Below are 22631 nucleotides of genomic sequence, written 5' to 3' on the forward strand. Positions count from 1 at the left end.
TACAGAACATGCATGGATGTTTCCATAGACGCACGCAAAAGGTACCTAATTTCCTAAATTTGTGTGCCTACGTGGATGAACGTGGGTCCCCTTTCTAGTGTTGGTATGTTTAAGTGTACAGGGTAGGTGGCAGCAAGTGTAGTGATGTTAAATTATGTGCAGAATACAGAACATACATGGATGTTTCCATAAACTCACGCAAAATGTGTATATCTAATTCCCAAATTTTGTCTACCTACTTGTTTCCCCTTGGTTGTGTTGGTATAAAAGAACTGGACAGACCTTTCCAGTATTAAGAAAGAGACGAAATAGAAGTTCATGGTTGTGTTGGTATAAAAAAACTGGACAGAATTTTCCAGTATTAAAAAGAGAGGAAATTGAAGTTCAGGTGGCAAAACGCAAAAGAGTCATAGAAAGGAGGAATTTCATTTCAATAGACATGAGACTAAGAAAAAGTATAAAAAAGATAAAATTGGTAAATGAAGAAATAATGCAAAAATGCAACAAGAACAGTGAACTAGAAAGATGCAACTTAACTGTCCTACCTTAATCCTTCGTCTTACATTTTTCAAGATGTTCCAAGATTTCGAGTGAAAATTCCGAAGTTAGGATGATATCTGTAACAAATAAATACGAATAAGTAAAAAAGTCGAATATGTATGGAAAAATAGTACACGCTTACATTTAAACCATCGTAGCAATGCAAGTCCTACCATTAAACTCTGGCAATCACTAAACTACACTAAAATAAATTTCGAGTCACTGTAGCACGTCTTTCTTACTCCAAACTCGGAGTACAACTAAATAAATAATGGCTTTAGGGACGTTATTAGATAACAATGATTTAACTCTTTTTTTCTTGAAAAAAATTACTCCCAATCTATTTGTGATTGCACTGACCTTTTAACAATTAGGAACAATGCAGCTCCATCAATTACGTAATCTGCATTAAAAAACAAGACTAAAACGTACGGAAAAATGCCATAGGGTTATAAAATATATCTCCTGATAGAAAATCTATCAAATTGCTATGAGATTTCGTTACTATTTTAAATCGCGTTTTCAAAAAACATTTTATTTCAAAACTCGCGGAAAATACCGTTTCGCCAATATTAAAACTAATCAATCGGAAATTTACTGACGAAATTTTTGTTAAAACAGTTCCCTTACATTAAAAACTTGTTGTATTTAACCTTGCAATATGTATCTAACTTTCTTTAAAATCCGATTGTTGCTAAACATAAACACTCTGTATATTAAACTGTCTGCGTTAACGCTAACAAACTGAAAAAATGGACAATCAAACACGCCTAACGTGTTTATAAATGAATATAGGTTAGTACTTTACCTTACAAAATATTTTATGATTAACAACACTTTGTAGCACACATCTCTGAAACGACCGTCTTTATCAAAAGTCGAAACACAACTGTTTTCAATAATGAGATTAATATGCAATTTCCTAATTGCTTATAACAAAAACGTACTTTTTTCTTGAGCGAACAAAAAGTACCTAATCAGGTAGCGCTATTGCCATAACCGATTTTTCAGAAGGACGAGTTCCAAAATAAATCCAATTATACGATTGGTAGACAAAACAGATTTTGCAACTTTACATAGTTTGAAAAATTTTCAAACTAATAATAAAAGAGTAGCAACAATAGTGCGAGAAAAACTTTAGAGAAAACCGCATATTTCTATCTGTCATAGGTCCACAAAATTGATTTACATTCTAATTTAAACAATCGAGTTTTGGAGGTAAAACACGACTTAAAAGTAGTAACTTCTTCAAATTTCACTAAAATTACGAGAATTATCACTTTTAGTGAAGCATTTGGGCATTAAAAATAAAAATTACTATTTATGTATGTCTTTTGATTTACAATTTTGCAAATTTGGCAGAGTTAATATTTGATTAAAAAGTACTAATTTCCAGAAATTTCATAAATGTAGCACTAAAATGACTTTAGTAATATTTTACCTTGCAAGATATTTTCTCAGAGCAGCACAAAACGAATGTCTTTATCAAAAGTCGAAACACAACTGATTCCAATAATGAGATTAATATGTAACTTCCTATTTGCTTATACAATATAACTACCTTTTTCTTGAGCGAACAAAAAATAATCAGTTGGCGCTATTATCATAACATTCATAACCGAGAGTAATGAATGACAACGATTTTTCAGAAGGTAGAGTTCCAAAATAAACCCAAATATACGATGGGTAGACAAAACAGATTTTGCAACATTACATAGTTTAAAAATTTTCAATGTAATAATGAAAGAGTAGCAACAATAGTGCTAGAAAAACGATAGAGAAAACCGCATATTTCTTATCTGTCATAGGTCCACAAAATTGATTTACATTCTAATTTAAACAATCGAGTTTTGGTGGTAAAACACGACTTAAAAGTAGTAACTTCCTCAAATTTCACTAAAATTACGAGAGTTATCAATTTTATTGAAGCATTTGGGCATTAAAAATAAAAATTTCTATTTATGTTTTTTGATTTACAATTTTGCAATTTGGCAGAGTTAATATTTGATTAAAAACTAGTAATTTCCCGAAATTTCATAACTGTAGCGCTAAAATTACCTTAGTAGTTTTTACCTTGCAAGATAGTTTCTCAGAGCAGCACGAAACGACCGTCTTTATCAAAAGTCGAAACACAACTGATTTTAATAATGAGATTTATTATGTAATTTCCTAATTGCTAACTACCTTTTTCTTGAGCAAACAAAAAATAATCAGGTTTTCGCGTTTTCAAAAGACATTTCTTTTCAAGACTTGCGGAAAATGCCTTTTCTGCAATATTAAAACCAATCAATTAGAAAATTTACCGAAAAATGCAATGCAGTTTTTGTCAAAACTGTTCCTTTACATTAAAAACTTGTATTTAGACTGTTTGCAATAATCAAATTTAATAATTGCTGATTAAACCAAATTTCGAATTTTTAAAACAAACACGCCTAAATAATTAAGCACTGATTTCACTATGCCACAAAATTTAATCATTGGATTTTCGCTGAGACGCTGATTTTGATTTCTTGATAAGTATACGTATATAAGACATCTGGGTCACATCAGGATTTTTAGCGAATTTGTCATATTTCCTCCAGAAAGAAAATCAATCAAGACATATTTGAACAAAGGTTTATTAGTGTGGCCTTTTTTCATATAATTGGACTTGAAATTGAGCACAATAACAGCGGAGTTATCAGTATTGCTATATAACTATTTTTTTGCCAAAAAAACGAATTGTTTGTCGATGGTGCGGTACTGCCCAACTTGTCTGACCTTCAACTAATTACGTAATTGAAGAATGAAATGAATACATGAGACCTAAGTGAATTCCAGCACGGTGGCGTGAGACGACTATGGAAATTTTTACGAAAGATCCAAGCAAAGAAAACAGAATTTCTAGTACAGAACACGATTATAAAGTTGAGTTCCATATGTGCTTTCAAATAAAATTTAAATCGCAAAATTAATATTGGGTGGTTCATTTTAAGAAATGTTTTCGTCTAAATGAAGAATTTCCAAAATTCTTTGAGCCACCTTCTAATTTTGTTTATTGTATTTAACAGTCAAACACAGATCTTAGATAAACATTTGTAAAAACAAAAAAGTTTAAATGTATCTAACTTTCTTTAAATTCCTATTATTACTAAGCATAAACACTCTGTGTATTAAATAGCTTTTGTCAACGCCAACGAACTGCAAAAATAGACAATCAAACTCGCCTAACGTTTCGCTAAATTGAAAACTCGAATAATATAGAGTTGTACTATACCTTGCAAGACCTTTTCTCAGAGCAGCACTCTGTAGCACAAATCACCAAAACGACAGTCTTTATCAAAAGGCGAAACACAACTGATTCCAATAATGAGATTAATATGTAATTTCCTAATTGCTTATAACATATGTATTATAAATTATAATATAATACGTAAATTTCATAATGGCTTATCATCACTTTTTCTAATCACCACTTTTTTCTGACAATAAACTAATCCGGTTACGTTTTTATTCCCAAACCGAACGTAATAAAAAAGAGTTTCCAGATTGTTGATTAGCGACGCCGACGTTTCAAAAATTAATCCAAATATAAGTACATAGTGATCCAAATAGTCATATCTGAAAAAAAAGTTACTTTTGTGACTATAAAGTAGTAAGTATATTATTTTTCGCAGTTCTGCAAATTTTTGTTTCTCGACTTCATCGTCAATAAGAGTACAAATATATCAAAAGCTTGCTTACCCATGTAAAAATGTAGCATTTTCTTTGGGTGGAAAAATCGTTCATTAATGTCTGAGACTACAGAATATTTTTCAGGAAGCTGCCATTTAATTGTCCTGACTTTAATTTTCAACAAACAAATCGATTAAACCGTCTCCAACAACAAATTAGACTGATTATTAATTATTATAACTGAACGCATCTAAGTATTAAATATACGTTGATTGATTTCATCTTCTTATCCTTCGTCCTAAGAGATGACGTATAAAATAGAACGGCTTACATTTTATTAGGTGCAAATTCCACATACAAATTCTCTTCAAGATAAAATGCAAAACACGTAATAAATTGAGGTAAAATTGATTAAAAACGTAGAACCGGCGACGTGATGTGTTTTATTGCGTTTTATGGATATGCAATAAGTTCAAAACGAAAAAGAATTTTATATGAAGCACGTACGAATAAATATTCAGAAATAAAACCGTCGAAGGTATCTTTGCATTTTACAAGAAATAAAAAGTATTTATTGAACTCCTTTACGTTGTTTTTGGTTAGACGAAATCCTTTTTCCAATTGTCAACAGCAATATTTCGACAAGATTTTGTATAACGCAATGACAACGAACGGAAGCAAATGCTTATCACAGAGTAGCAGTATCTCCAAATTTAAGAATTGCATTCAAAATTTGATTCGTTATCAATAATTTAATTTTCATGAAGAAGCTCTTAGTTTTATTTAATTACTGACGGTTATCTGTAACCACTAATGCAAACTTTCTTTTCTCGCAAAGGGAAAGTTGCGATGATTTTTATAGCTTTGATGACACCCTCATAAAATTCCCTCTGTTTAACATTTTATCGAGACAGGCGGAGAAGTTTTTTACCCGTGTAAAACTGTCAGAATCTCCTAAATGTTAGGGTGAACGTCCTAGCAACAAATATAGATTTTGCGAATAGCCGGCGCCACTACTGAAAGTCGCCTCATTTCTATAAATCTTGGTTTTATTTTATTATGACGATAGTAAACAGCGCGATTCTTCTCTGTTATCTTTACGTGATCAATTGTTATTTCGTGTTAACACCCAAACAGAAATAGAACGAAGGTGAATTATATTAAAGCGAATATTAAATGGAAGAAGTAAATTTAGCTCGTTTTATCGATAATTTGACTATTTCGGTGTTAATTCAGGGCGAGCTAAATTTAATTTTCTTCGTGGACTCGAAGCTCGCAACAATTAGATTTGGTCCATTAATAACAACGGCATTCTCTTCACCTTCTTGGTATGGATGTCGACGTAATTAATTTTGCGTGTAATTGAACATTATGCTCGTACCCCTTGACCTTTTCACGTAACGCATTGTTATGTGGACGTAATTCAAAATGACAATTGCCTGTTAAGTTAAACAAAAGCAGGTGCAACTGATGGGTGAGTTTATCGGGAATTTTCCACTCTTCATGGACTTGGAGGGAAGTAATTGAAATTGGCAATTAATTCCCGTGGGACTCAACCGCTACCTTCGATCTCATTATCTGCAACAAATTTAAAGTAATAAGTCCATTTTTCTATTTTCGGATCCAATCGATTTCCAACAACCTCACTAAATAAATATTCGCTGCGGTCTTGTTCAATAATCAGAAACTCTCATCCTCTTAAATCAAACCTCGAAGCTTCAAGCTTCAAGATTATATTATCTCCAATATTTCATCTCGACCTTTCATAACCAAACACAGCCTCATCACAATAATTAATAAAAAAAATCGAGTTGTGCTCTCATCAAGATAAGTGAGATTCGTTGTTTTGACGTCAAAGCTCGAGTTTAGTGTTGACGCCAGGACGAAATCGTTGTCCTGGTAACAGACTGCTTCGAAATTCGTTTATCCTGGATAGTAACATCGAAAAACCACTTCTGAAACCATGCATAGAACTATAATTGCAAGCAGCAGTAATCTACGGCTTAAACACTCCATCTGCAGAGGTGGTGCTAAAATAAAAATGGAAGATAAATAAAAGGCGTTGTCACGAGTTAATCCAGTCGTGTAATTTGACTGACAAATTAATTTCTATTCTTTCACTGGACTGCAATTTTTTGTCCACGTCATCCAGACGGGTGACGGACTTTTTGCAAACAAAAAAAAATGTCTATACAATAAGGGACGAAAGTTGAATAACAACGTATTCGACAACAGGAGAGTCGTTTTCGTTCTGTTACTTTGCACAGCATTCGCATCCTGGCTTTTGTTGAAATATTGAGAGATGATGGTCTGATGTTTTGGAGTGTGAAACGAATCGTACAAAAGGAACAAACAGCGCTGTTGGATTTTCACGTTCTCATCAAAAAAATTAAAGTTTGAGGATGGTTTTAGTATAAAACCTGTCGTCGCGATGTGGTAAATTTACGCTTGACGAATTTATCCTTCATATTATTGAAAATTTCTGAATCGTAGCCACTATTTTGGAGATGGAAGAAAAACTAATATACTTTACGTTGCTCCAAATTATACAACTAAAAGTATAGAGCTGAAGAAACAAATTTTCGATGCTCGCAAGAATTGAAACTCCGGTATTTTACGTGTATTGCAGTGACATTTAGAGCAATTCTTATTCCTTTTGATTTCCAACTGAGCAAAAAAAAAACATATTTTATAAAGCTTAGAAGTAATTAGTTTTGGTTTTATAGCAATTACATTATTGAAGGTTATTACTTTGAACATTCAGGAACGAAAATTTTGCAATTTTTTATTATTTCTCTAAAGGAAAAAAGCAGATTTTGTTTATATTCTCTTTCTAAATAATGAATCGACTAACTTAATATTAAACCACATTGTATTATTAATGCATACTATCAATACGATACACGTAATAGTTTTTTATTGACTATGATTTAGAATTCAATCCATCTGTTTATATAACCCGTCGGTATTTATATTCTAAAATCCTTAAATCCGCTTGAAGCAACTTTTATCGTGCAACAAGTATAATGAAACTAGACTTTTCCGATCAAAAATTTTTCACGCGCATTATTAGATTTCGAATTCAAAGACATGAAAAAAGTAGAGCAAAGCTGTAACACAATTTTGAACAAAATCGCAACACAAAAGCTACAAATTCGAGTAATTACATTACGTAATTTAATAAACCACTAGCATTCATTTGAAGTGATGCAAGCCAAACACGACTGTAGCTTTGACACGTGATAAATCAAAATCAATCATATAATAACAAAATTACTTCAATTTCAAAGCGAACACATGTTTCGTATGAAACATTTTTATGTGTCACGAACGTTCTTTGAAGAAAATAATTACCTCCAAGAAGAAGTTTGAAATTGCCGGAAGTGGCACCATGTCTGCAAAGTTGGTTGCTCATTGAAAACCTAACATAACGTTATAAAATTATTTCAAAGGAAATTGCTGTTTTCGATGGTGCTTCTCCAATTTTCCGCGTTTCCTCCGTTTGTTCTTTTTATTGTTAGTTTATTCGAGTAAAATAACGACGCTCCTTTAGACAGTTTTGTTATAACAATTGGGGTGTCTTTATTGTTTCCAGATAAAATTCAAAGCTGTTGAATTATTTATCGGTCAAATTGTTTCGAAGATCAAAAGAATCTAAATTGTTTAATAGAATTTTAATGAAAGATTACAACACGGCTGAGCGTGCTTCTAAGTACGTCACTGCAGGTCATTATTTATAAAGGTAATTGCAAGTTAAATAAACAACGATCAATGCTGGGAGTATTTAAAAAAATGCGGATAAGGCGATTGTTAGCCCAGATTTTTTTAATAGGTTTATCAAAAAATCTACGTGAATTGTGTGCTGGTTTTTAATCAGTTGTGCCACTTTACCGAAGCATTTTTATATTAGTTTTCGCTTTATAAAGAAAAATTTAACCTAATTTCCACAAACTCTGTTAAAATTAAGTATATTAAGTATGTATAAAATGATAAATTTTGAAGTAGTCAACTAGAGGAATCTTATTTGGAGCTACATTATTACAAATCATATCAAATACTCCGGGATTTAAAGTTGATTTAAAGGTGGATTGTGTTGGAAATGTCAAAGGTGAAGCCTTTTGGCAAAAAATCTGATTTGTTCCTCCTCTCGCTGCCTTATAAATACAACGATCAATACGTTCCATTATTAACAAATTCTAATGATACATCTGACGAAGCAACTTTGTGAAGATAATCATAAACAAGAGTAATAAATTTCCCGTTGTCATATTTCATAAACACGAAAACACTTCAGGGTCAGTTCTCTAAGCAACTGGTTAAAGAATATGGTCGTGTCAAATCCACGAAGACACAAAATCAATCCTGAGTGTAATCGCTCATTTAATCGCACCCTTAGCCATGGTTCAACAACCAGAAATGACCCTTCGACAACTAAAGCCACCAATCGCGTTCGCTGTTGCTATCCCAAAAGCTCAACACCTGTTCTGGGGGAAATACAGTCGATAGAGCCTTGAAAATTAGGTCACAGGATGCAAGTTGGTGCACGAGCTTCGAAGAGTAGGACACTCCAGGAGCAACGAACCCAGCTCGAAACTGGAGCGGTGCTACTGCCATACAAACACGTTCATCATAATGAATCAATAATCGGGACTCGAGAATCTCCAAGAGACTTTTGAAAAGAATTACGGCTACTTCAGAGGCATTTTAGGAGAGAAAAGACGTAGCGTGAGCGCCACCTGCTAATTGCAATGGATTGCTTGCTATGCTAAATATAACAGCAGTGGAAATTTCTGTTTAATCTAATTTGTTGACGTAAAAGGAAGATGCGGACTTCAAAGAAACGAAAAATAATGATTTTACAAAGTAGGTAAGAATCCCAATTACAAGGCGAAAGAAGGTGAGATGAAAATGTGGCTTGTTTGCTATTACGTATGCTAAATAAGAGCTTTGAAAGTTACACCTCTATAATGGTCAACAAACTTGCATTTATAGCGAAAGCTCTCTCTACCCTGAAGATACACATCAAATTCTAGAAATAAAACTTTTTCAGGAAGATAAATTGCGGTATATAGACGCGAACTAGCTGTCGAAAACTGTTTATTTACAGAGACATATCGTTCTAACGTTCAACACGCAATGGACAATAAAACCGTTGTTTTGTTATTAGCTCAGTTTTCACTTCTCTTTGGGTTTTTAATTCGCTGTCGGTTTAATTCCCCGCGTGCAATTGTACGAAATTGCCTAAAACTTCATTCAAAATACACTTTGAGCGTAGTAATAAATTAATGGTCAAAATTTAAAGACTTTAAAACCAACTTTATGCTTCATATTTTCCAACAAATTAAATCATTCAGAATACAACGGCAATGTTGTTGGAACAAATTTTCGCGTGAGCTGAACATAATAAAGTTTAGTCCCTTAATTAAAAGTCAGTTTGTATGTTCTAAGTTTTGAAACTTTAAATATTGATGGATAAAAAGCGGAAAATATGTAGCTAAATGAACGAAAATCAGAGCTTGTTTGAAAACTTTAGATTTTTTGTACTTTTTGGATTCTCTAAGCTCTCTAGGTTGTTTCTCTTGTATGTCAAGACTTCTTTGTACGTCTTTCAGGAATTAATCTTATTTAAAAATTTAATTAAAACAAAACAAAATGATTTATTCACATTCTAAAAATCAAAGAAAGCCTAAAATTTCTTAGAATTTTTTCTGCTAAATCCCTTAGATTTTTTCAGATTTTCATGAATTTTGTTTTCTAGAGTCTCTAGTTCTGAAATGATCAGCTTCTCAGATTGAAAATACCTAACAGCTGTGAATCCGAAAAAATTAAAATATAAGATATTATGTAATGTAAGAGAGTTTCAAGGACTGGAGTGCTAATCACTAATATTTCTAATTCGCTTTTCGCTTATATTTTACTGCAATAATTGGAACACTAACATGGTGTTATCTGTTTTTATGATGCCCCTAGAATCAGATTACTGTAATTACGAAGCCATCCGTTGGTTTTTCTACATGAGTCAGAGCCTTCGTCAATTTCGTGGCGGAATTTACAGTCTTATCGAATATTTTATACAATAAAACCTGACATTTCTAGTTCTTAATAGGCACATGTTCGTTAGCACGTGTATTATTCTGTGACATTTCAGTTACAAATATAGCACCGCCATTATTCACCATTAGCGGTTTAGTTTCCATTAGGAGAAGGGACTCGTATTGTTAAATTAATAATGTAGGCTTTCATCGCTTCGAACCCTTTTCAAAATATAATTATTAGAAATTGTGTCTATATTAAGGGTTGAAAACGACGCCTTAAAAATGTTTGCGTCGTAGGAAAAGAATTTTTCTTTTGTGTGTTTTACCTGAAATAATCTGTCCAGGATACAGAATCCCCAACCTTTGGGCGTACTGTTGGGAAAATGTCAAAGTTCATCCGGGACCCGTTGCCCGGATCTCGTAAACAAGGTCATGAACTGCTCAGACAAGATGTAGGAATGACCTTTCGCCCTATAATTAAGCTTTTTAATATTTATCAGTGGTTGGGGAGACTGGAATAAGGAGTAAAAGTCAAAATTCCTGAAGACATTTATTATATCAGTCAATAGGTTATAATAATTTATTATAATTTTAATATGTACACAGATTAGCGTGAGGTCTTATTCGACGGAATAAGAGTGTCTTTTATGACATTATTTTTGACTAGAATAGTACTTTAGCTACCTCTATAATATATCAAAATATAGTATTTACATTTGGTACAAAATATGCAGGGATATGTACAATTTCAGTTTTCCTAAAACACACGCTACCACATCTTGGATAATATGCGAGATAAAATCCAAGTTGATCGTTACAAGTCCATATCATTGACAAATCGACACCAGTATCGTTAGCTGAAACCTACAGATTTACAGGAAAATAGAAGAAGATGAAACAAAATTTGTCAATAATATGACGAGAAGCAGCTTCTACGCCGTTAGGTACTACCAAATTTTTGATTGAGTGATCGAAATTTTCCTCTGGTTCTCTGCTTCTGACTTCAAAATGACTGATATGTCGCGGAATTGACTCTGGGCGAGCAGAACCAGACCGGAAAATTTCGAGAAAAATAAGCCGGGAGGAAAATATCCGGCAAAAATATACATTCTCTATGAATATCTATTAAAAAAATAGACAAGCTTCTAATGCTGCAAAGACCAGCAAGCATTTGCACTGATCGACTGAAAGCGCCTTTATGGAAGAGCTCGAGAAATTCCCAACAACACAGTTTCTTCTATTGTTATAGAGATGAAAATTTGTGCCACTGTAAAAACACCGAAATCGCGTGTGGCGACACTGAGCTAGATTGGGACATCAAATTTGCGACAATGAGACTACTGTAATAAGCACAGTCCTTGTTCTCTGTATCACAGATTGCGTCTGCAATGTGAAGAAGTATAATAGGCATTCTCTGCGCTTCTGTACGCCCCTCTATGACCCGGTTCTGCCTATTATATCAAAATAAACTCCGGAAAACTTGTGCCCTTAACGAAAACTTCAAACCCACCAAACTGGGACCCTGTTATGGTTAAAGCTCTAACGGTGATTGCCTACTTTGCTGCAGAAAATAACAATTTAAAGATTATTGTGCCCACAACAAGTTTCGTGAGTTATCTAAAACATCTCCTTACATACAAACAACCATTATTGTCTCCTCTGGAACTTTTTATTTAACAGCAGGGAAATAATCAAATCAAACCTGTTCCTTTCCGAACCAGTTAAATAAAAAGTCAACGAAACCCCGGAGGAATGAGTAATTGAAATTGACACGCAATATACAGAATGACACCGATAGTTATTGTATTAGTATATGTACATCCAGGCAGCAAAGAGCCATTATGGAAGGAATACGAGAAGCGAAAATGACAGTGGAACTGAAGCTTTACAATCCCGCCAATAAGAATCACCTTAACATTTTCAACAACGAAATTAATACTAATTCTTCAGTCTTAGTTGCAACAGATCAATCATTCTCTCTCTTACTGGGCCTTTTTGAGCACCGAAAGCTGGCGAGTGAGGCTCTCTTCGCTCGCGATGATCCTCTTTTTCATATGCGGTCTAATTTCGTCCACCCCGTACTTCTGTAACAAACCGATCGATTTAGAATCCTACCCCAATGTTGGCACGCCGCCAAATATGGATTGAATGAAGCGGAATGAATGAGATACTTACATTTTCAAGACTCTTTTCCATATCGAGCATGTGCTTGATGGTGTCATACACGGATGGTGCTCTCTTTCTCTCCTCGTCCTTGGACATCATCTCGAGCACGGGACTTGAAAACGGGTGCCTTACTGGAGTTGCAGGACGCATCAAAACCTCCTCTTTCTGTCCCCTCGCGTCCCGCTTTGGCGCCAAAGAAGTCGAGACGGGAGCCGGAGTAGTCGTCGTCAATTTTACCAGCGCTTTCCTGTCGAAACTTTTGTCTCTCTTTTCAGCATACACGTTCTTATTGTGTTCTTTCTGGTTTCTGAAGTTGCTGCGTTGGAACCAGTGAACGTCTTCCACGTTGGGCTTGTTTTTCGTCTTCACTAGCTGTTTCAGCTCGCGGACGTCTTCATCTTCTTGATTACGATGGGATTTCTGTTTCGGAATATCGTCCCATTTACCATACTCGTCCGTGTAGTAGTCGTCATCGTAATCCTTCTGGTTCTCTAGCGCTTCTTTGTACATCTGCGACATGATGAGATTTTGGAGAAAAGCCGCGTTCACGTCGTCGATATTGTCTTCCGTTTGGTCTTCGTTTTCGTAGAGGAGCTCGTGGCCGATGGGCTGCGCTTCCTCGCGCTCTTCCCGTTCAGCTTCCTGCATCATCTCCTCTTGCAAATCCACAGTGGGGTCACTCTCATAATATCCATAACTAGGACGGGTTAAAAATCGGTCGCCGTAATAATAAGGAAGGACTGCCTGGTATACTTCGTATTTGGAGGTTCTGGCTGGAGGATAGTACACTGGATAAGTTTCCTGAGGGTAGTAGTCTTCAGGATAAGTTTGGCTGTAAGGATACAATTCATAGTAGTTTATGGGGTACCTCTGGGTGCGCACCATTTGGTATGGCGCCCAAGAAGAAACTCGCGGAACTGATGAACGACCGTACCTTTTGGTTCCATAAACAGGATACGCTGAAGATGGTGAAAAAAGAATGACAATGACCTCAAGAATTAACAACATCTGGAGAGCCATCTGCAACGAAGAAAAATTCGATAAAACGTGACTCTCGAAAAATTGTGGCTAATCTGCAAGCAAAAAAACACGAAAACTTACCATTTTTAAAATTAGCGCCTGCAGCGTAAAACTTTAATCCCTCTTCAGTAGTTGAACAACAACCTGGCGTCGTCACCAAAATGCGTTTCCCTCAAGCTTCTACCCCTATTTATAAGAAATTTTTCCCCTCTCGTGGCACCCACACGTTATCAATGAACTGTAGACTGGTGGGGACGGCATCACAGAATTGCGCCAAGAGAGCATGATTGGCGGCATATTCAACAAGCTGCCGCCCCATTGGTGGCCGTATTTGAGCCTTATTGATCCAGTTACTATGTATGCGCGAACTTCTAGGCCATATAACTTCCGGACGATGCTATGCCGAAATCTTGCCTCTACACCAATTCCATTCATAACTCCAGGGCCCTCAAAATCGATGTTAGAAACGGATCGATACAGGGAATGAAATATTTATTCCATTTTCTAAATAAGGAGAGAATTTCCCGGACAATTGCGTAAAATAATCACGATATAGATAGAGTTATGTCGAGATACATAAGCATTGTCATAAATAGGTGACGTACTTGACCCATATCCTGTGGGAAAAACAGTACTTGTACTTGCACATGCGAAACACACCACTCTATTACCTGCGGTGATTCAAATAATGAAGCTTAATTAATCCAGACATTGTTATCTATTATAAATAATCTCGAATTAATCTGTTCTAGTTTCCAAGCCTGCAAGACCTTTACCACCTCATGAATAGTTTATTTGTTTGCAACTAAATTCTCTTGGAAATTAAATGAATGTAAAGCTTTTAAGACTTGAAAATATGGAAAGATTTACCTTCATTATTCTAGCCGTGTACTCGGTTTATTATAGCATCTGGACAAATTTGTTTAGACTTTGCTTTTAACTTGTTAATGTGCAAAGTAGTCTCTTGTTCCAACCAAGAGGAATAAGTGGACGCCTGAGCAAATAAAGATTGAATTTTGTGAGTTTACTTTGAGGAACAAAAAAGCACACGTGCTAATATTTCTTAAAACTCTTGAGTTATATTTTAAATATGAGATAAATATCTTGTGTTATTTCAGAGTTTTATCACTGCTTTAAACAGGCGGTTACTGTAAAGCATTAAAAACGAATTTTATAAAGAGGGATGAAAATATAAATAAATTAGGAAAATATCAAACCTCTAAGGAATCTAACAAAATAATGAAAGAATTTAAGTACTTGAAGACCTTAATTTAAAACAGTCTGAAGAGTACAGAGAACCTAAAGTATGTGGAAATTGAAAATCTGAACAGATTTAAAGAAGAAATGCTACGTAAGTAATCCAAAAAATTTAAATTTATAAGGAAGCAAATCGAAATCTCATCTTTTTTACGGAATTCTAAAGTGTTAGGGAGTTTCAGAGTACAAAATCCAAGAATTTAATCTAAAGGACGATTCTATTACATCATTTTTGAAATCCTTTAGCTTCGTAATTTTTCGTTAATTAATGTAAAATTAATTCTGAAAACCAAAACCTTAAAAATGTTGCTAAATTGCCAGCACTTGAAGGCTTCTTTCATTACTCACTGATCAATAAGTTCTGCAGAAATGCTCGTTAAATTTTCATAAAATTCCAAAGCCCCATTAAATTCTAAAACAAAAACATGAACTCCGCTAAAAAAAATAAAATAGAGATCAAGGATCCACTTCTGATTAAAATGTATGACTAACCGCTGATTTGATACAAAATCATTCGTCCAGCGGCTAATGGAATTACGTGGGCATGATTGATTCCTAAATAACCAGTGAAAACAGACCACCTCTTCAAAAAGAGTACAATACAGTGTTTATCACTGTGTTTTTTGCGGATTTATTCAGATTGGCTCCACTACCCGTTTTTGGTGCAATAAAGTCGTGTTCTTCGTCTTTTAATCATCCGGCTACATTTCCTTGTACTCCAATAAAAAAGTTTACTTTCGACTTCTGTTAAATTGGTGCGTTCCACGAACACTGATTCCTCTTATTAATACCCGATCTGTTTTACAACCCTGACTAACTAGAGTGGAAGTTACCGGTAAATTTATCAGATCGTTGAGGGCACGTGGTGTGGAAAAATCCAATACCCCAGATTACTGTAATTCTCTTCGACTCGTTCTTATTGTAAGAAAACATCCTAAAAACCAAAACTCCATTTTGTAAATCCTGCTGACCTTTTGACAAAGCTTCACAATTTCATGATTCTTTTGATGAGGAGTAACAGATTTTCATTACTGTCGGGTTTACAACTCGGTGACCTTTCAAAAAAACAATGCAGACCTTACTTTGTGTCACAATTTTAAGTATTTAGAGAGCTTGAAGTTCATTGTAGTCAATCTTTGTTTTTTGAAGTTGCAAGTCAGTTTATGTGGACAAGCGTGGAAGTTTGCTATCGCTGATCCATAATATTTTATGTTTTGGGTCCCTACTTGTAGAAAATGCTAAATCAGCGAAGCAGTAGCATTAAGATTGTCCAGTAATAACTTTATCGTTATCAATAGATTATATTTAACGATGTCCAAGAAGCAGTGACGCCAAGAAATTGCGGTTTGTTCATACATGCCAATTCCAGTAAAATCGATTATAATTGATAAATAAGTAAATAAATGAATTTTTTAACACGTGTGTATGACACTTTAAGATGTTGTGCAATAACGTTATACATTTTTAAGCGATTTTATTTCCGTCTCTAAAGGATTCTTCCGTCACTTCCCAGTGGTTGGAAGAATTCAATAAGAAATTGCATTTCGCGCACAAAAGTCACTCGTTCGATTTCCTATAAGCGATAATTTACTTGGAATGACGCCATTTAAGTACGATATTAATCAATTGTTACGCAAACATTACGTAAACCATCGTCAATTTGATCGCTCCACAACACAAACACCGAAAATACGAATCCCCTGCCCCCTTGCTTCTGTTATACAACAAATTAGTGACGCAATACACCTTTATGAATAAATAAAGCCGGGCAATCCAGTAATTAAGTTCGCTTTTCCCGGAAATTCCAGGTGTGGTGTTGGACTGTAGTAAACAGAAGGGTGTGTATTGTTTCATTCATGTTCAAACTCGATCCTGACATGATTCGGGTATCTCTTTCTTCTTGTAATTTTAATAAAAATCTTGGATCAACATTCAACCGACGCTCGCTTTGACGTCACGACGCCCACCCTTACATGTCTGGAATGCGAACATTTTGAACACAAGACGCCGATATGGTAATTGTACAGAGAAAAATCGTAATATTCAGGTCACGTATGGAACAGTTTTTAATTTTTGGAAGCTGAGGGACTGAATTATCTGGAAAATGGGAGATATTTCGTTGAATCTTTCCTCATCAATCATGTCGCGCGCATTAATTATTACTGTTAGGTCACAATAGATACTAAATTTAAACGCAATCTTGTAATGCTTTTATATTAATAGTCCTTTTTTTCGTGTCTCCGATGCCTGTTCTCGAATATGTCAAAACAGTTTCCAGACAGAAACTAATCTCCAGCAGGACTAATCAAGTCCTAGATAAGCTAACAGATTAAATTTACATTATCAATGTGGTTTACACAGTATTGATCGGTTTGATAAATAAGCATACAAACTGGTATAATTGACTTTGCGAAACTTCCACTGGCTTGTAATTTGTCTCTTTTTGAATTCCGCAGGTTCGTGATGATTAAAAAACAAATATTGAGGTGTCATTCCCAGACAAGAAATTCAAATTGAACTGGAAGGTTTCAGTCCCAAAAATAATTGAGTAGTTTCGAGATTAAAAATTCTATAAAGTTTTTCGATAATCGAGCTCTGTCGGATCACCTGCTGAATAATAAAACGTTTGATTAATTAACAATTAGCGTTATAAACTAAACGTTTTCTTTAGAGAACTAATTAATTTACCAAAGTGTTGTGAAGTTGTTTATCAGTCTGTGACCTAGTTGTGTTATTTAGGTGAATAGAAAACTTTTAAACTTTGCCAAAAAATGGTTGTTTTGTCCACATTAAGCGGTTCGCGCCTTTTTGTTCTTTAACAAGCTTGTCGTTTGTGTAGAAGTTCAATAACCCATAAAAGAGCTCGAGACAAAGCCGCTTGTTTAATTGTTGACTTACGGAAAGTTTACACTTCAGCTTATAATGTAGATTTATGCTTTAAATGATTAAAACAAGTCATGCACTTAAGGATTAAGAACACCCCCTGCATCTAAAATTCGTGATATAATTTTCAATTATCTTTTCTTGAAAGCCCACAACGTGTTAAAATAAGATAAAAGAAGACATAGTTGTAACATCTCCTGCGTGGGTGTAAAGTTATAGCCCTTTAGGACATCAAAATAATGGTGGATGCGCCGGGTGATACCCGGAACAAGTGGATAAATTCTTAGAACTCTCCCACGCACAAACTGCAATATTTCGGCAAAAGCGGCCTCAAAGGGCACAGCAGCAATGCGGGGAGCCCCAGACGTAGCTGACGCCCCCGCAATCCCGGGCCTGCTCGATAGGCAGGGGCGGGCCAGACACCACTGCGGTCTTTACGGCCTCACTGTCTCCCCTAAAAACAACAGTCAAAACCGCTTCAAAGAACTGGAAAAGAGCCAGGTGCAGTGCAATGCACTGCCCAATTTCAGCCTTCTTGGAACTAGACGAAAGGTTAAAGTTCACTATCACGTTTTTCCCCATATTATATTGATTCAGCGTAAATACCTGTGGATCTTCGTTATTTTTTCATGAGGGACGATCGATGGGAGGACTTCCAGGAATTTTTATTAAAGGATGGAAAAGTTAATTCGGTTAAAAATAGTTGGGAATTTAAGCACCTCCGAATTTCTGCAACGGCGCGACTGACTGGAGCCGTTTTCATGGCCCGCAGCGACGGCGAGCGCCCACTCTTTTTGTCTCCTGAATCAACAGCAAAATATTGCGTTTTTCAGCGCCCGGAGAGCTTTTATTCATCAAAGCAAACAGTTCACTCATTTTATTTTATATGCTAGTTAGCACTATTTAAATTGAGGAAATTCTGCCACCTCAGCGAAAGATTTGAGCAAAAATAATACAAAACTGACACTCTAAACAATTAACAGACTCAGGCAGTTTGTAACTAAATTTATTACCATGCGTGAAAGGATCATTAGAGTTTAGAAGTTTACCGCTGTAACGACAATTGAACAAATGCTTTTATCTAAGTTTCAAAAGTTTTAATCAATCATTTTAATTTGTGAGTGCAATTAAAATGTTTCGCAATTAAACTCTACAGATAAAAGTTAGCCTCCAGACCACAACTATTTTTCATGTTTTTCGTCAAATTCCGTCCTCCCGCAATACGTCCCTTTTAAAAAATTGACCAAATTACATGAAAATTGAACGAAGGACGTTTAATAAAGCGCTGGTAGTTACGAAGTAAGAAAACTTGGCACCTATCGGAAAAAAGAAAGAATGATCTAGTTCCTGGCCGTATTGGGGATGTAACCCATCGTCCTGTGACCCTTGAATGAAATTCGGCAAAGGGGTGGAGGTTCTAAAAATAGACTGCAGTGGAGAGGGAGTGACGATGTCATGAGACGCGCAAAAGTGGGGATAAGGGGAAATCAGCGGTTCCCAACAGTCTGAAGACCGATATCTTAATGGTTCGACGAAAAAACTAATTAGTTCACCCTTTGATCTTCCTCATTTTTTTTGGCGTCAGTTGTAACTAAGAGACTCGAGATAAAGTTACATAAAAATGAGCGAACAATGGAGTTCTTTGGTTAGGTCAGTGCTTGATAATTGATCAATTGTTGCGGTCACAATATCATGTCAACATGACCCTGATGTGAGGGAGATTGATGCGACGGAGAGCACGAGAATACTAATTAAACAAAATTATTTGTTCGTGAAATAACGTCAAATATCATCCGTGATAATTAGAACTGCATAAAAAACAAAAATTCTTTCTGCAAATCGATACCACTGCAAAATTAATTCCCAGGATGCTAATAACAAGCAAACTCTGGTGTTTTTCATATTATCACTTTAATCCCAAAGCGTCGGTCGCTTCATCACCACGTTTTCATACCACAAATAAAAAACGCTCAATAATAAATTTATATTTGATTGATTCACGAAACAAGCTTTGCAATAACAGACGTGGACGCGGGGGAAAGGTCAAAATCGCTGATGGATTCACTTAGCGTAACTAACATTTATGAAATAGTAATAAAGTGCAGGGGGTGGTTTTAAACAGCCACATTTTAGATTTATTAGCGCATACAGAAAGGGTATAAACATGTATGTCGTGGGTCGGAGGTGTTATGGCTTTCGAAGATGATAAATGTATTCTGTTCTATTTTTAGAATTGAGAACATCCGAAGGAGATACTTTAGACTTAAGCTCCGGCTTTAGGATTTATAAAAAGACGTGATTCCGTGTAAATAAAAATGTTCTAATTTATTTCTCACCACGTAATTACAATAAAAAATATCTGAGGACAAACTCAATCAGCAAACCTAATATCTATGTCCGGAGTATCTTCCGTCGTGGTCGTCGTTCGCCTAGTTACTCCCACGCCTCTCTCCAACTGACTGTTACAAATTCGACAATGCATCTCCAAATCAAAATTTAGAGGCGTCACTGGCGCCGTGGTGCTGCTCCTCCACTTTTCCACATAACGTCCATCCTGGCCATGATTACAATCCTCACCGAAATTGGGACCACCAAAATTTGGGTTCCCAAAACCGGGATTACCGAAAGGAGGACCACCGCCACCATTCTGTGGAGGGAAACCTGGATACGGTCTGGGAGGCCCAAAAGGGTTAAAACCGGGACCTCGACGATGCCAGTGGTGGTGAGGGTGGTAGCCACCTCCAAAACGTGGAGCTGTCGGATCGAACTCTTCCGCCTCGTCCATGTTTTCTTGGAGTTTTTCTGTTACTGTGTTTTCTTGTTGCTTTTCAGTTGAACTTAAGTGGCGGCGGAGGCGTTGCCGACGGGCGAAAGGTTTCTTGTAGTAAGCTGAAATATGAAGAAAAATGTAGAAATTTTAATACAATTTTAGTAATGAAGTTAGTGTATGCTTAGTCAATCAGGATCCATTTGGTATTTCCATATCCAATTAATAATGAAGATGCCTCAAGCGCTAAATAGATAATGGGTGGAAAATGTTAATGGATTTCTGATAATTTTGAAAAAATATCCATTGAGGCATTTTTAGTGGCAAATTTTCAACAAAAATCACTTGTTATCTCATCAAACATTGACACAAAGCTGTGAAATTTAATAAATATGTAAATTAAACCTTTGCCATCCAAGTTGAAATATTCTATTCATAAAATTGTCAATCGAACACAGCTTATTCTGACGCCATTAATTTCCCACAAAATATTTGTCACACCCACACGGTCATTACAAAGTGTTTTCTAAACACACAGATAATAAACAACAACAAACGGAAGTTCCTCACACGCCACATTCTAATTAATTTTTGATATTTTTGATAACTACCCCTCTAAAATAACACGGAAAATGTGGATGAACCTCTAACCACGACTATAATTCCAAAAATCGATTCAACAAATAAAGACTAGACGATGTGAATATCGATTACGGTAATTTAATTTCGGAGCGACACTGAATGAACCCACGCTTGTATTTACAGGTACGGCGAGTGTTTGTTTTCATTTAAAATGTATCTTTCTACCTGAGCATCATCAGAATTATTTAGATTTATGCGAAAAAAGTTAGACGCTTTCAAACGGTAAATCATACGGTAAAGTTTTTATGGTTATGTGAAACAATTTTGCAGTGGGACATTAATTTTCGTCATAAACACAACAAACGAAATATGTAGTTAAAAGTTCGTGGAAATAACACGTTTTTTGCGTCGCGACGGCGGCGGCAACGCGCGGAGAATAAAAAGCGGATTGTTACATAGGCAGCAAAAAAATTTTAACTACACCACACTGAGATTTGGTTTTTTCTTCCAAGCCCACGCATGCAAAAAAAAAATCTACATCATCAATCACATTGAGTTTAAACTCTTCAGGTCAGTTTCATTTTCAAGTGTTAAGTCTTCTTTTTCTTAGTTTTATTTCTTTTTCTTTTCCTTTTGATTGCTCTTGTATGACACGCATTTAAATAATAACTTCGTATTTGTATTTTCGAAATTCCTAAAATTCAATCCATGAGAGGCTTTACGTCAATTCGATTCTTTAAATAGCAATGCATTCTAATTCCTCATATTTTGATTTTCGTAGATTCATTAAAAATTTCTTTAACTTGTTTGTTTTCGGATTTCAAATATGCTCCTTACGTTTCTGAGAAATCCAGTGGTTATCCATAATAATACCGTTGGACTCACTCATGTGAAAAATAATTATTTTTGCAGACAAAACAGGAAAAATGTGACGTACCTATACTTAATTCGTGATCAATTCTATGATTCTGTGATTAAAATGATCTCATGCAAATCCAACATCTCACGCTCCCTAATTAAACAACCTGCTGTTAGTTAGACGCTTAATCCAGCATTTGAAGCAACCTTAATTAACAAACTATCAATCTGCTAACCTCCATTAAAATAGTAATTTCCACTTTGAGCCAGATAACCACTTTTATCCTTAAATGCAAGTAGATAATTCACGACGTCTCCTTTCTTCAGCTTCAATCTCTGATCATAAATAAACACTCTGTTATTATCAACGTTATTTTCACCCAACTCGAGATCATCTTCATCATGACCCGCACGTCTAACACCAATTCGAAAAGTCACAAGTTTCTTATCCTCGTAATGAGGCACTTCGACCATTAACTCATCAGGAGTAAGCACTTGGAACTTTGGTTCAACTAAAACTTCACCATTGGTACAAGCAAAGAGAACGAGAAAAATTGATAGGAACATATCGCACGATGTCGCGAACTGGAATGAAGTCCACCATGCAAAACTTTATTAATATAGCGTCCATGTGAGATAAGGAACAGCAAGACGGGAAGTCCACGGACATCAGGACGATGGCTCCATCAATCAGAATATCGGGAAATCGTGATTCATAAAGCAAGGCCGATGGATTCTGTGTGGTTTTTAGGTAGAGGAAGTAGCCAGGTCAAGGTTCATTTTGTGAAATCGCCATGTAATTGTGGCTTTGTGAAGCTGAGCAATGGCCATTATTTCTTTTATGAGATTCCACAGAAAAACTGTTGGGA

The 22631-nt window shown here is 35.5% G+C and overlaps 2 protein-coding genes across 4 annotated transcripts; both read right to left on the reverse strand.

The window, feature by feature from the left end:
- Positions 1–12211: 12211 nt before the first annotated feature.
- LOC148169960 (uncharacterized) lies at positions 12212–13587 on the reverse strand. 3 transcript variants are annotated; one of them, XM_088043874.1, is made up of 4 exons: positions 13497–13587; positions 13330–13415; positions 12405–13227; positions 12212–12313 (listed from the first exon to the last, which is right to left on the reverse strand). In XM_088043874.1, the coding sequence occupies exons 1-4, from the start codon at positions 13497–13499 to the stop codon at positions 12212–12214; spliced, it is 1014 nt and encodes a 337-aa protein (XP_087900000.1). In that variant the 5' UTR covers positions 13500–13587. The 3 variants fall into 3 exon arrangements, with proteins under 3 accessions (XP_087900000.1, XP_087899999.1, XP_087899998.1); XM_088043873.1 differs by having other exon boundaries at positions 12212–12310; positions 12405–13415; XM_088043872.1 differs by having other exon boundaries at positions 12405–13415.
- A 6267-nt stretch (positions 13588–19854) lies between these two features.
- LOC148169961 (uncharacterized) lies at positions 19855–22374 on the reverse strand. Its single transcript, XM_088043350.1, has 2 exons — positions 21999–22374; positions 19855–20444 (listed from the first exon to the last, which is right to left on the reverse strand). Exons 1-2 carry the CDS (start codon positions 22327–22329, stop codon positions 19927–19929), a joined length of 849 nt encoding a protein of 282 aa, XP_087899476.1. The 5' UTR covers positions 22330–22374; the 3' UTR covers positions 19855–19926.
- Positions 22375–22631: the final 257 nt, after the last annotated feature.

The sequence above is a fragment of the Gnatocerus cornutus genome, chromosome 8 (assembly GCF_029298725.1).
Source record: "Gnatocerus cornutus isolate USDA-ARS CGAHR chromosome 8, icGnaCorn1.1, whole genome shotgun sequence".
Classification (NCBI taxonomy): domain Eukaryota; kingdom Metazoa; phylum Arthropoda; class Insecta; order Coleoptera; family Tenebrionidae; genus Gnatocerus; species Gnatocerus cornutus.